Raw genomic sequence first — 12,273 nt, forward strand, 5'->3', positions numbered from 1 at the left:
ACTGTTTTATTTTTATAAATTTTTATAAAAAATTCAAAATTATTTCAGTCATAAAAAGCATCAAATTAAATGACTGTTGTCAATGAAAGCAATATAATCACTCATTTTTTAATTATAGCTTAGAACATATTTTTTTATTGACTTCGTACATGAAATCACATTTCTGAGATACCCCCCAAGTATTAGGGTTAAGAAATCAGCTTATATGGAATAATGAAATATATGAATGAAACATGTTTTAGAGATCAGAGAACAAGGAATATTATACTGAAAATTGAAAATGGATATTAGAGCTTAATTGACAAGAAAGAATGAAATACATGTGTAATGAGGACAGATCAGAGGAATGAATTGACAATAGATAGTGTAGTATGTTAAGATACATAAAACAGATTATTTTAAAAGACATTTATGAAAAATAGGTAGGTAGATTTCAGAGAGAAGTTTATGATAAAATGAACATAATAAGAGAAAATGCTTATCATTGGTTCAGTATTCATATGGGATATTCAATGGTTCTTGTATTTTAAGTTTTTCTTATGAGTCAATATTCAGACATGTCTGGAACCCTCATGTATTATCATGATACACTTGAAAAGTTTAGTACATCTTGTTACATCAGACATGGCAAAAGTGCAAATTGTAGCATATTGTTTCTGGCTTATATTACTTGTAAAAAGCATACAATAATTTTGGTATGGTCTAAACTGGAGATGAGAGGCATGAAACTGATCTAATGAAAGTCACTGCAGTCATTAACAGAGTGATCGATTGATGGATTTTTTCCAAGATTTTTATTACAAATAGAAGAAGGAAGAACAAATTGACCTTATCTAGCAGTATCCAGGGCTAACAAGAAACCGCAACAGCCATAGTGTGATGACACACATGCATCTAACAGGGGACAAAGAGTCAAGATGCTGGTGTTTTTCTATTTGGTCCTTCACTATTACACAGAAATTGATACAGGGATCTTTAGTTTCCTCCTAGTTTAGTTTTTAGGATGTCAATGATATCAGAAAAGGAAAGAAAATCAAGCTTGTTTGTGTATAACTTGGTCAAACTGGTAATTACTCATGATGTGCTCAACCTCATGTATTTTACTTTTAGCTGAATAGTATGGTGTAATTCAAATGATATTTGGACTGAGAAGAATCAAATTAAATTGCATGAATTTATTAGACAAAAGATTGATTTGTATTTGTATTGATATGTTATTAAGATATGGATGAAATAAAATTTAGCAGAAATTGATATTGTCAGTTGTGATTTGTGAAGTAACAATGAATATCTTGCTAAAACTGATAGGAATCAGGCAAATTTGTTTGCAAATCTCATTTGCCAAATGTCTAAGCATCTGTAGAAGATAAATACTGAAGGGCAGCAGGTTCAATGGATATTATTTTGCAGTTTTTCTGCATTTTCTCTTCACCTCCAGGGAGAAAAACCCCTGTCTTGGAGATATCTTGGTCAGACTTTCTCCTTTTATGAAGCTCTACACAGACTATGTAGGGAATTTTGACAAAGCTGTTGAACGTCTCAACATGTGGATGGTGAAGGTTCCAAGCTTTCAGGCGTTAGTACAAGATATTCAGGTAAGAGATTAAACACAATGTACTTTAATGGCTGTTTCTTACTACCCCTGTCTGAAAGGAGAATCTTGGTAAAGAAATAATAGGAGTCATGTTATTGCTGTTCATAGCTATCCCTGTCTGAATGGAGTCTCTTGGTAAAGAAATATTAGGAGCCATGTTATTGTTGTTCATTACTACCCCTGTCTGAATGGAGACTCTTGGTAAAGAAATGATAGGATCCATGTTATATAGCTATTTCTAACTACCCCTGTTGCAATAGAAACTTTATGAAAAAACATATTTTTGACCATTTCTTTAAATCATGTTTACTCATGTTACTTCCCATCATGCACAATCTTAATTCTTTCAACAACATGCTTTAACAAGTGTTTTCTTACTCATTTCCTTTTTTAAATCATGACCAGGGCTCTGTAACACAAAGATTAGCAATCAATTGCTGAATGAACTGACCAATCAATATCAATGTTACATGCGCATTAGGTTTAAAATACTGACCAGGGACCAATCATTGCGTTTTTTTCATATTTGTGATTCATCACAAACCTTTGTGTCATGGAGCCCTGAATTAAGAGTTATATGATATTATGTTTGTAGTGGTCAATTTAATTCATTCAGCACATGTCACCTACCAAGGCCTTGAGAAACAGTGATAGCATTTCCATTAGCATTGATACCTTATTATTATGATTAATTCATATTGTGTTTCCTTTTCAGAAAAAGCCTATTTGTGTCAACCTCACCCTGCAACATCATATGCTGGAGCCTGTACAAAGAATACCCAGATATGAACTCTTACTTAAAGGTATATAAAATAATGCACATAGGCCTTATATTATGTAATGTGTACCAGTTATAAGAAGGTTCTATATCTGTGGTTTTAATCAAGGGTTGTCAAATGGTATAACCCTGACATCATCAGTATGTTTCTTATGTTTACTGGTCCTCTCGTCAATTTTATGAAATGGTCAAGAAAACTGTTAAAATTCTTTTAACTGACAGTTATATTACAAAAACTACAGACATCCACTGTTGGAAATTTCTTTTTCATCTGCAAATCATACACATACTACTGATTTGAATCATGGTTTCTGGTGCAATCTTTAAAATGGGTGCACAGGTGATTACTCCAAATAATGTATATGATATTGGCACCATTATACAACAAAATCCTCTGTCCAGCTCCATTCTCAATCAGTACAATTCTGGAAATATTTTTTTTCTTCTAAATATCACGTTATCAGAAAGTAAAATTGCTTAGTATAAATGCAATATTATTGAACAATGCTGGGGACAAATATACATACCCAACTCCGAAAGCTTTCATCAATTGTGTGTAGTTTTTTTATTTTTTTTCATTTCTTTCTTTAAGTATTATATTATTTGTTTTAAGATTTGAAATTTGTTATTACGTTTTGAAATGAGGTAACAATATGAGTCTCATTCTAGAACTGATGAAATTGAATTAATGGTAATACAGTCATTCTTTTTTTGTTCGTAAATTAAAAAACACTATACATTGTATTCTTATTCTTAAAAAAATTAAATAAAGTAATTTCAAAAATTATATTGATACTTCAGAATACCTCAAGAAGCTACCAGCAGAGTCTTCAGATAGAGCAGATGCAGAGAGTAAGTAATTCTTGTATTTACAACTATGATGCCAAATATCAATTATCATTTTAAGTATATACATATAATATTATCAAATATAACTATTATATTGAGACATGTAACATAGAATGCTGTCAAAAATATTGCAAACAGAAAAGGCTATGCTCTAGGGCTTGTGCCTTAAATGGCAAATCCAAACCATAAAACACATGATTATTCTCTGATTGAAGTATTATCTCAATCTCAGGAGCTGATCGAATAGGGCCATATGATTAAAAGTACTGTGTCTTACATCCAGAAGTAATACATTACAGAAAAAATTGATGCCCAAAATAATCATAATCTATCAAATCTATTTGATAAGGACACCTTAGTCTGGAGAGGACAATAAAATTATATTTTTGGTATGTCTACTATCAGTTTGTACTATTTTTACAGCAGTGTTACCCAGGGACTTCAATAATTTTTTTTTATGTATCCGTTTTCAACCTGTTTGAAGTGTAGTGAATATTGAAATATATATTTGAGGAAATGAGTACATGTACACATTCCTTTCTGCTGGTAATCATGATTTTTTTTGCTTAGTAATGCTTTGATTTGATGCAGATGTAGCTGTAAATGAAGTGATAGTTTATGTACAACTACAGTTGACTGCAAGTAAAACAAATTAGTAAATGACACAAAAGGGACAATTATGAAAGGACAATGGTGAGATAAAGGGTATTTGCTGATCATTTATGGATATTGCAAATAAGGAACTTGTAATCAATTTATGTGAAGATCAGAAAAAATATAATTTTTACACATGTTTTATAGGGTTTAAAAAATCTATGATTTCAAAGCTTGAATTATTCTCAGGGCATGCCATGATAATTGGAGAATTTCATGCTTTGGTAATGTGATATGATTCAAATGTATTTAATGTTTTCAAAACTGTCAGAAGTACAGCCTTATGTATTTTGATTCATTTCATATTGTTTTAAACAACTATTCAGCAATTCAGCAAAATATCATTGTGTTTTCAAAGTATTTTTTTCTTCTAATTTTCAAGAATCCCTGATACACTTTAATTAGTCCAGTGAGTTCAATTCTCAGAAGGGAATCTGTGTTGTTCCTTGGATGTTTGTTATCAGCAAAATTATTATATTTGAAAGAAAAAAAAATATGCAGTTGTACCATGAAAAATGGAACTTGGATTGATTGTAAGAAAAATATTATAAAATGTATTCATTTTTCATGACACATCTGCTTAAAATTTCTTTATACCACCATTTAAATCAGTTGCATTTCTACCCTTTGGTGTTTTCTAGCTATAATAAAGGGACAGAACCACTTCTTTTGACACTACTTGGTTTAATTACAATTTTCTCTGAATTTTCCAGGGGCTCTTGGGCTTATTTCCACAGCTGCACACCACTCCAATGATATGATGCAGACAATGGTGAGTTGATTCTATTAATTTGAGATATTTTTTAATGCTTCCTATTTAAATATTGATGTAATTAAACACAAATAAATCCCCAAGATTGTAGATAAGACAGAATTGTTAAAGTGATGATGATTGTAAAGCTTATATGTGGATAATCATCATGATAATGCTAAAGATTATATTGATGATGACAATTGTGGTAATGATAATCACTAACTTATTCTTTCCAAAGCAGCTTCGTTAAGAGAAATGATTTGGACAATAAAATACTCTTTGATCCATTTTGTTTGCACCTTGATCTCTGTAACACCAGTGTCTCTATTATGTATGATATGACTAGGTCATTCTTGGATATTGATTTACAAGTCATTGTCTTGCTATATTACAAGGAAGTTACCAAGACAAAATAACAACTAACAATGACAAAATAATGACAAGTGGAAAGTAATCCCAAGCTTCATGTTTTCCTTTTCAATTCTATTTTGCAAGTTGTGCAAAATTAAGCTGGAATTGTGCTCCCTCATTACAACATTCATATCTTGTTTTATGTATTGATAATGAATACAAAGGCTGTAACAGTATTCAACTCATATCATGATGAAGTTACCAAGCAAATAATAAGTAATAAATCAGCATTCTGCTATTCAAATTTTAAGTATTTTCAGGCAGTTCCATGTTTAACCTAAATTTACTTGTAGAACAATATGAACATAATTCTTGTCAATTATGTTTAACACAAAAAAAATTGTATAATCAACACTGATTTATTCTGGGCTTTTCATGGATCTGTAAATCATGAAATCCAAAGCCTCAATTATTTTGCCCTGTCTAGAATGATTAAACTATATTGATGCAATATTCACAAGGTATGGAGTATCTTGTCATTTGGGGAAGGAGATGCAATCAATGATTGATATATCTAATGAAGGGGAGGAAAGCATTAATGTTAATGTCTGCTGAAATTTGGATCCTGAGAACTCTTTTTGCTCTGTCCACTCTTCCCTGTTCAAGGCAGAGGAAATAGGGAATTTCCCCCTTTCAAGGAAATGCCGGGGGATCCTTTGGGGATTGGCAAGGGACTTGTAGAAAGAGAAGAACAACTTGGGGAGATAAAGAAAGGGGGATAGTGGATCGGCAATTAATTTGTGTTATTGTATGCAAGAATATGTTGTAATGCTATAAACATTCATTGAATTGTATGGATGAGAGATGGATAATGTCAGCATGCCTTATGATGGTTGTAAAGTTATTTTTTGGCTTAGAATTATACAGGCCTTAACTTATTTATTTCTAAGGACAGCAGAATTACTACTCTGTCATGGTTAAGGTCAATCAATGAATGAGCTATTGAAAAGTGCAAATACCAAGAAAAACAATATTTTCTAATATAATATTAAGCTACATACTTATGTATTGGAACATACTGCATTTACAACAGCATAATGAGCCCACTGTTGTTAAATTTCATTTCATCCATGTTACTTAAGTGTACATTCAATATTGGAATCCTTTGCAATATTGAGTAAGCCATTGCAATATTTGAGAAAGCCATTGATTCAGATCAGATCATAGATTTAAAACTATTTTTGTGAATTCAGACCATTGAGTTTAGAGTTGATGATGATATGTGATATGTAGTTCTGAATTAGTTTCTCTAAAATACTGGACTTTCTTTTCCTTTTGAATCAAATCACTGTACTCTACAGTTAATAGCACATAACTCATTTTCAAAGCCAGCAGGCGATTGACTGGTCTGAAATATTTGCATAGATATTTGAACAGGTTTTGCTCTGCAATGCCAAACTAATCCAGTTCATCTTTCATCTACCTAACACCCTTTCTCGCTTGACTCACAAGTGGAAAGGAAACACTCATAACTGAAAATTAATCAGGCTTATTTTTCATTAATTGTAGTAATGGTATATAGCAACCATTTGCAAATTATATGAATCTAATACCTTGATAATTTTTAAGTTTTAGAATGATATTTGTTTTTATTGTTGGAGTAGCATAGACACTATTAAAGGCAGTTGGATGGCCATTTGGAGATTCTGTTCTTTTTCTTCAAGCTAAAGCTGATGTCCTCAGCTGCATATTGACTAGTGGAATATTTTAACTGATTTTTCAAGGGGAAGGGTATCTTGATGATGTTGCATGTATTCTGAGATTATTTTAGAAGAAGATGTCAGGATTCTGATGGAAATAATTCTGTCATTGAAAAATTAAAGTAGACACATGGGAAATTGGATAAATACTTCTTCCCTTCATTGTTTTTTTTATTTTTATTTTTTTACTTTATCTTTATTCTTCAAATGATGTAGGTTGAGTGAAAAGAGGAGTAAGAATAAGAAGCTCATTAAATTGAGAGTATGAAGGGGGGTCTGGTGGGGCTTCAAACGGACATGACTAATGAATATATTTTTCACAGGGAATTTCAACAATGAAGGGCAGCTGAGTTTAGGTGTTGTATTATACCAGTACTGCTGTTACCTTAGATACCAGGGTCAGGTTGTGAAATCTTCTGATCCAACAGGAATCTTTACAATTTAAATATGTTTAGTTATATCATAAAATTTACCTGTGTTTTCTAAAATATAGGACCGAGATGTTGACTTCATTTTAATTTTGAAAAGTATGGTACTTGATATGATATAATTTCTATGAAAAATTCTAAAAGGAGGCATATCAATTATAATATACTTTTTTCAAATGTCAAGTAAAGTTCATGCAGCAAAGATTATTGATTCCCCGATCTGCATGTTTACTATTTACGTGAGGTCCTTAAGCCACACCTAAGGAGAAACTATGGGGGTGGAGATCAGGTGGATGTTCATATACATGTCATATTCTAATTAGATTAATACAAACTGGAATCAGATAAATTAAGTTAAAGAAATCATTTTTTTTCTTATTTCTATTTCAGTTTCCACTTTGATGCACTGCAATCATTTTTGTTGTTAAGCTGAACAAGAAGATTTTTGTTCTATTTCAAGATTTATCCACAGTCCAAACATTCTAATTTGTCTCAACTGGTCACAATTTGAAGTTGAACAAATGAATGAATGGAGGGGAATTTGAAAGCATCCATATCATTATGTGATTTCTTTTACCCATGGCACCACCCTCACCGTGTCCCTGATCCAACAGTTGCATCAATGAAACCAGCTCCTGATTGACCATTTCCAATGACATACCATCTATCAGTTTGGAGGTGGTTTTACCTATATGGCTGTGGCATCAGTATTTTAGGATACTTTGTCTTTAACTTACTGTTGATCCATATCTCTGCTATCTAGGATCAGTATGATATTGTATTGTTGTACAACAGTTGATCAAAATCAAAATTTTCATAGTAGAAGTTAAATCTTTTAGAACCACAGAAATCTGCTCAACTTAGGCAAACACATGTTTGCATAATTTCATAAAAGGTCATCTTAAGGTGACTCTACTGTAGGTACCACATTTTTGACATTAAGTTTAAATTGAGCAAGAGGGCTCAGGAGTGCACTAAATCAAATTGACTGATAATTATTAACACTTTTCTTTGTATCTTTTGATAGGATCATTTCGCCAAGTTGGTGAAACTAAATGAGAAGATAGATTTCAATGGAGAGACCATCATAGATCCTAGTAGGAGATTGCTAAAGGAAGGAAAGATCACGAGAGTTGCAGCTAGGAGCGGAGATTTATTAGACAGATATCTCTTCTTGGTAAGACTTTCTGTCCCTCACTATCTACACATTCAGTCCCAGACCAAACACAATACTTGTTATTTCAAGTTATTATATATATATTAAGACCTGATTTATGGCGGGTAGTAAGCCAAACTAGCTAAAAGAAATTGAGCAAGAATTCTTTACATTTTTCGTTGATAGAAAGAAACAGGGTCTATAACAGTACTGATTTCTTTCTTACCTTGACATAGAAAGAGGAAACAAAAAAATATTAGGTTCATGAAAGATTACTGCAAGCTAATATATAACCTAAAACTTTAAATGTAGGAGATAAGTATATCAGTAGCAAAGGGCTCTGACAGAATATAACCACTTCAATTATCCCATTCTTGTATTATTTTACCACTCACAAAATGATATCAGATTATTAACATAAACATTGTTCTTTCTCTTTCATTTCCTTGTTCCCAGACACTTGTGCATTATTTGCATAGGTTCTAAAGGAAATAGATTAAATAGACTGTCCTGGATAGGAGTAATAAACCTTGTGGGTTGATACAGATTTAAGGGGAAGTCAGTGGCAATTTTCATAATTTACAGACATAAGGTAAAGCTTTACTAAAAGTAATTAGGTTTGTGGTTGAATATCATAATTCCCTTATAGCTCATCCATACTTTGTCAACACTATCACTGCCCCTAAACTGGCAATAGGAAGCAAGTGCCAAACTTAAATTTCTTTTAAAAGATGCAAAATACAGTCCTTTGTGTATACAGAATTTATATCTGTTCCAGTGCGATACCATGGTGCCTATATCCTGACACAACCTTATAATTAGTTCCATGTATAATATTTGGCCTACATGTAGAACAAAATATGAATCAATAATTCAAATATGGTTATATGCCACTTGATTCCTTTTTCTATTGTAGGGGAGTATGGTTTTAAAACTGTATTCATGTTTCTATCAGTATCCATATTCAAATAATGTTTTTCTTCTTTTATGATTTGTCAGTATGTCATTTATTCTTTGTTGATTCTTATAGTTCAATGACATCCTTCTCTGCTGCACTCAAAAACGTCAAATCACTGGGTCTGTTAGCTACAAAGTCAAAGACAAGATTGACATTGATGGAGTTAAAGTAAGTCACATAACCATCATGTTCTCTTTAATTAACTATTAACTCCTCATTATTGTTCTTCAATGCAGCTAACTTTTCAGTCTGTGAGTTAGTCCACTGTATCTTTTTGCACGCATTGATTGTATATGAAGCAGGAAATGAATGCCACATTTGACATTCTGATGCACTTTTCTTACCATCGCAAGAGGAAGTAAATACAAGATAGCTCGGATATTCAATTGCAGTTTAGTTCAATAAAACCCTTTCTTAAAATGTAAAATTGAAGATAAGCTATTATAAAATACTTTAAAGACAACTTTGCTTGGTTGTTTAAGGGTTTTATTTCATTTACATTTACTGAATATGAAATAATCTGGGTATATCACCTCGTGATGTAGTCCACTGATGAGAAAAAATAAAAGATAGATATTATTTCCCTTAATCTTCAGTATAACTAATAATTTGTGGTATTATTTTCATGGATGTTGCAATATTAACAAATATCTGTGAAATTATTTCTATTTATTATGTTTTTGTTCCAAATATAAAATTGATTGAATTTTTTTCAATAATACTTCCTTCATTTTGGATGTTCAGCTTCTTGATGGCAATACATGTACTACAAGGTTTAGATTAGAGAGGTCTCCCAAGTCATTAGAGTTTGAAACCAATACTGATGAACAGAAAGAGGAATGGATGGCTGTAAGTATGACATTTTGTATTCATCTCATGAATATTGATAACCTTTAGCTATTATTACAATCTGATTGAACTGTCAGTGAGAGAAAGGAGATAGGAGAAACTAACATGTCAGATCTCTTATGAATTGTAGACCAGTCATGGAGGGCAGCAATGATTATTGAATTAAAATAACTGGATAGTAGGCCCTGCCCAATCCAACCTTAGCCAAATTCAGATAGCAGTAAATAATATTAGGAGCTTGTAATTAAAAAACAAAAACATTTGTGATCAATTGAATCACTTTATTTAACAATGTGAGCATGCAAAAGTGATATTGGTTTGCCATTGCCATTTTGCTATTGATTGCACACCTTGGTATTTGATGGGTCCAGATTTTTAATTGTGAAAATACATGGCTTGGGACCGTCTGACCAAAATGTATCTTATCAAACTCAAGTTGCAGACCTTTTTAATCAGTAGGTGGGCTTTAGTAATCCAAAATCTTAACAGATTGCATGCAGAAACCTTGTTGTCATTTAACTTGTATTACCCTAATAAATGTGAATTACAGAATTCAGGATTTAAAAGGGGCAAGAAATTAAAGTCAGTGCCTCTTTGTTAATATCCTAGTGGTAATTAACAAGTAGTGTTAATTGCAATATTTATTACAGAATCATGAAAGACTAGGGAGGCCACTTCTTATGGTGTAGAAGCCTACTTACAAGACTTAATGATAAAGTTAAATGGTAAAAGTTTGTGCCTTGAGGTCCCTTAAAGCTAAAATGTGCAGCCACTTAGATTAGGAAATCAATCTGAGGAAAGAAAATTCATCTCCTTTTTAGTTAAGTGCAAATTTTTAATTAGACGAGTTGTATTTAATTAATTTCAAGATAATTGTGGCATGTCCTTCAGGAACATCTTGAGGAAAGTGATAATAGACATTTGACGCATTTCCGTAAGAAAATATTCACATCCAGCCCCCTGTATGTGAGATCTTCCTGAAATTCCTGGTTTTTTAGTTTATATTAAAAGGTGTAATACTCTTGAATTATCATTACTTTAGCAGTTCATGAAGTGAAGTAAGAATGGAAAAAATGGATGTCGGGTTACAAAACTATGTTGATATTTTTTATTGAATTGCCCTTCTGAATAGTTCGGGTTCTGATATCTGGTCATTATACACCTCACAAGCAAGCTACCTTGTGTCTGGTCTGTGGGCTGCATATATGTGACTTGTTATATGACTCATGGGGCTGTATGACTGGTGGTTGTCTAGTTCATTGGCTTTACCTTGAAATCAACATTGTTCTTCACTGCAGGTGTTGCTAGAAGCCATCAAGGAAATGGTCAGGAAAAAGGATTCTTTCAAGACAAGCACAACACTTTCGGAGAAAGATGTAAGTCAGGCATGAGGGTCCCAATATCAATACAATGAAATGTATATAAGTACTTTTGGGAAAAAAAAACTAGGTTTTGATAAAAATGAAATGGGGTTTGATATTGCAATATATTTCTGTGTTGTCAACATATGCTCATGCACTTCTAAAGCCAGGTCTTTTCTGTATTAGTATGTGCTTGATTAATTGTTGTCTGGATTATCCTAACAGGATGACTATGCTATCCCTCTTGGAGAAAGACCACCGAGCTTTGTGAAAGATGAAGATACTACGATGTGTATGAAATGTGGATTAGAGTTCAACTTAACGAGGAGAAGACATCATTGTAGAGCTTGTGGTGTGGTGAGTTATGCTTAGAATTAAATATTTATCTGTCTATTTATTGTATCGTTCCTTTCTCTTGCTCTCTCATATTAGCTTCCCCTTCACTCTCACCCCTTAATTGGCAATAACATTAACTAAACCACTGCTACAAGTTGTATCTTAAAGAGTCTTCAGGGGAGCGAAAAATATGGCTGCCATTGATCAATTTCAGATGGAATAGAATTTCCTTTGACCTGGTTTTGAGGTTCATTCTTGTCTCGCCTGCATAGCAGGGCGAGACTATAGACTCCGCTTTTCTGACGGTGGCGGCCTCAACATTGAAATCTTAACTGAAGCCTGAAGGTTAATTTTTTAAAATGACATCATAACTTAGAAAGTATATAGACCTAGTACATCAAAGTTTGACATAAAGGTAAACAAATATGAACATCCTGGCTGAGTT

General features: G+C 32.5%; 1 protein-coding gene across 6 annotated transcripts in view; it reads left to right on the top strand.

Annotated features, from left to right (window-relative positions):
- The window catches only part of LOC121410570 (FYVE, RhoGEF and PH domain-containing protein 2-like), a 67,122-nt gene that overhangs the window by 46,022 nt on the left and 8,827 nt on the right, over positions 1-12,273 (top strand). For all 6 annotated transcript variants that reach the window (XM_041602742.1, XM_041602745.1, XM_041602743.1 and 3 more), the window contains 9 exons: positions 1,439-1,595; positions 2,310-2,397; positions 3,174-3,224; positions 4,589-4,647; positions 8,196-8,345; positions 9,355-9,450; positions 10,027-10,131; positions 11,430-11,507; positions 11,718-11,849. In XM_041602742.1, the coding sequence (XP_041458676.1) occupies positions 1,439-1,595; positions 2,310-2,397; positions 3,174-3,224; positions 4,589-4,647; positions 8,196-8,345; positions 9,355-9,450; positions 10,027-10,131; positions 11,430-11,507; positions 11,718-11,849 (916 nt within the window). The remainder of the gene's footprint in view (positions 1-1,438; positions 1,596-2,309; positions 2,398-3,173; positions 3,225-4,588; positions 4,648-8,195; positions 8,346-9,354; positions 9,451-10,026; positions 10,132-11,429; positions 11,508-11,717; positions 11,850-12,273) is intronic.

This window comes from Lytechinus variegatus, chromosome 3 (assembly GCF_018143015.1).
Source record: "Lytechinus variegatus isolate NC3 chromosome 3, Lvar_3.0, whole genome shotgun sequence".
Lineage (NCBI taxonomy): Eukaryota > Metazoa > Echinodermata > Echinoidea > Temnopleuroida > Toxopneustidae > Lytechinus > Lytechinus variegatus.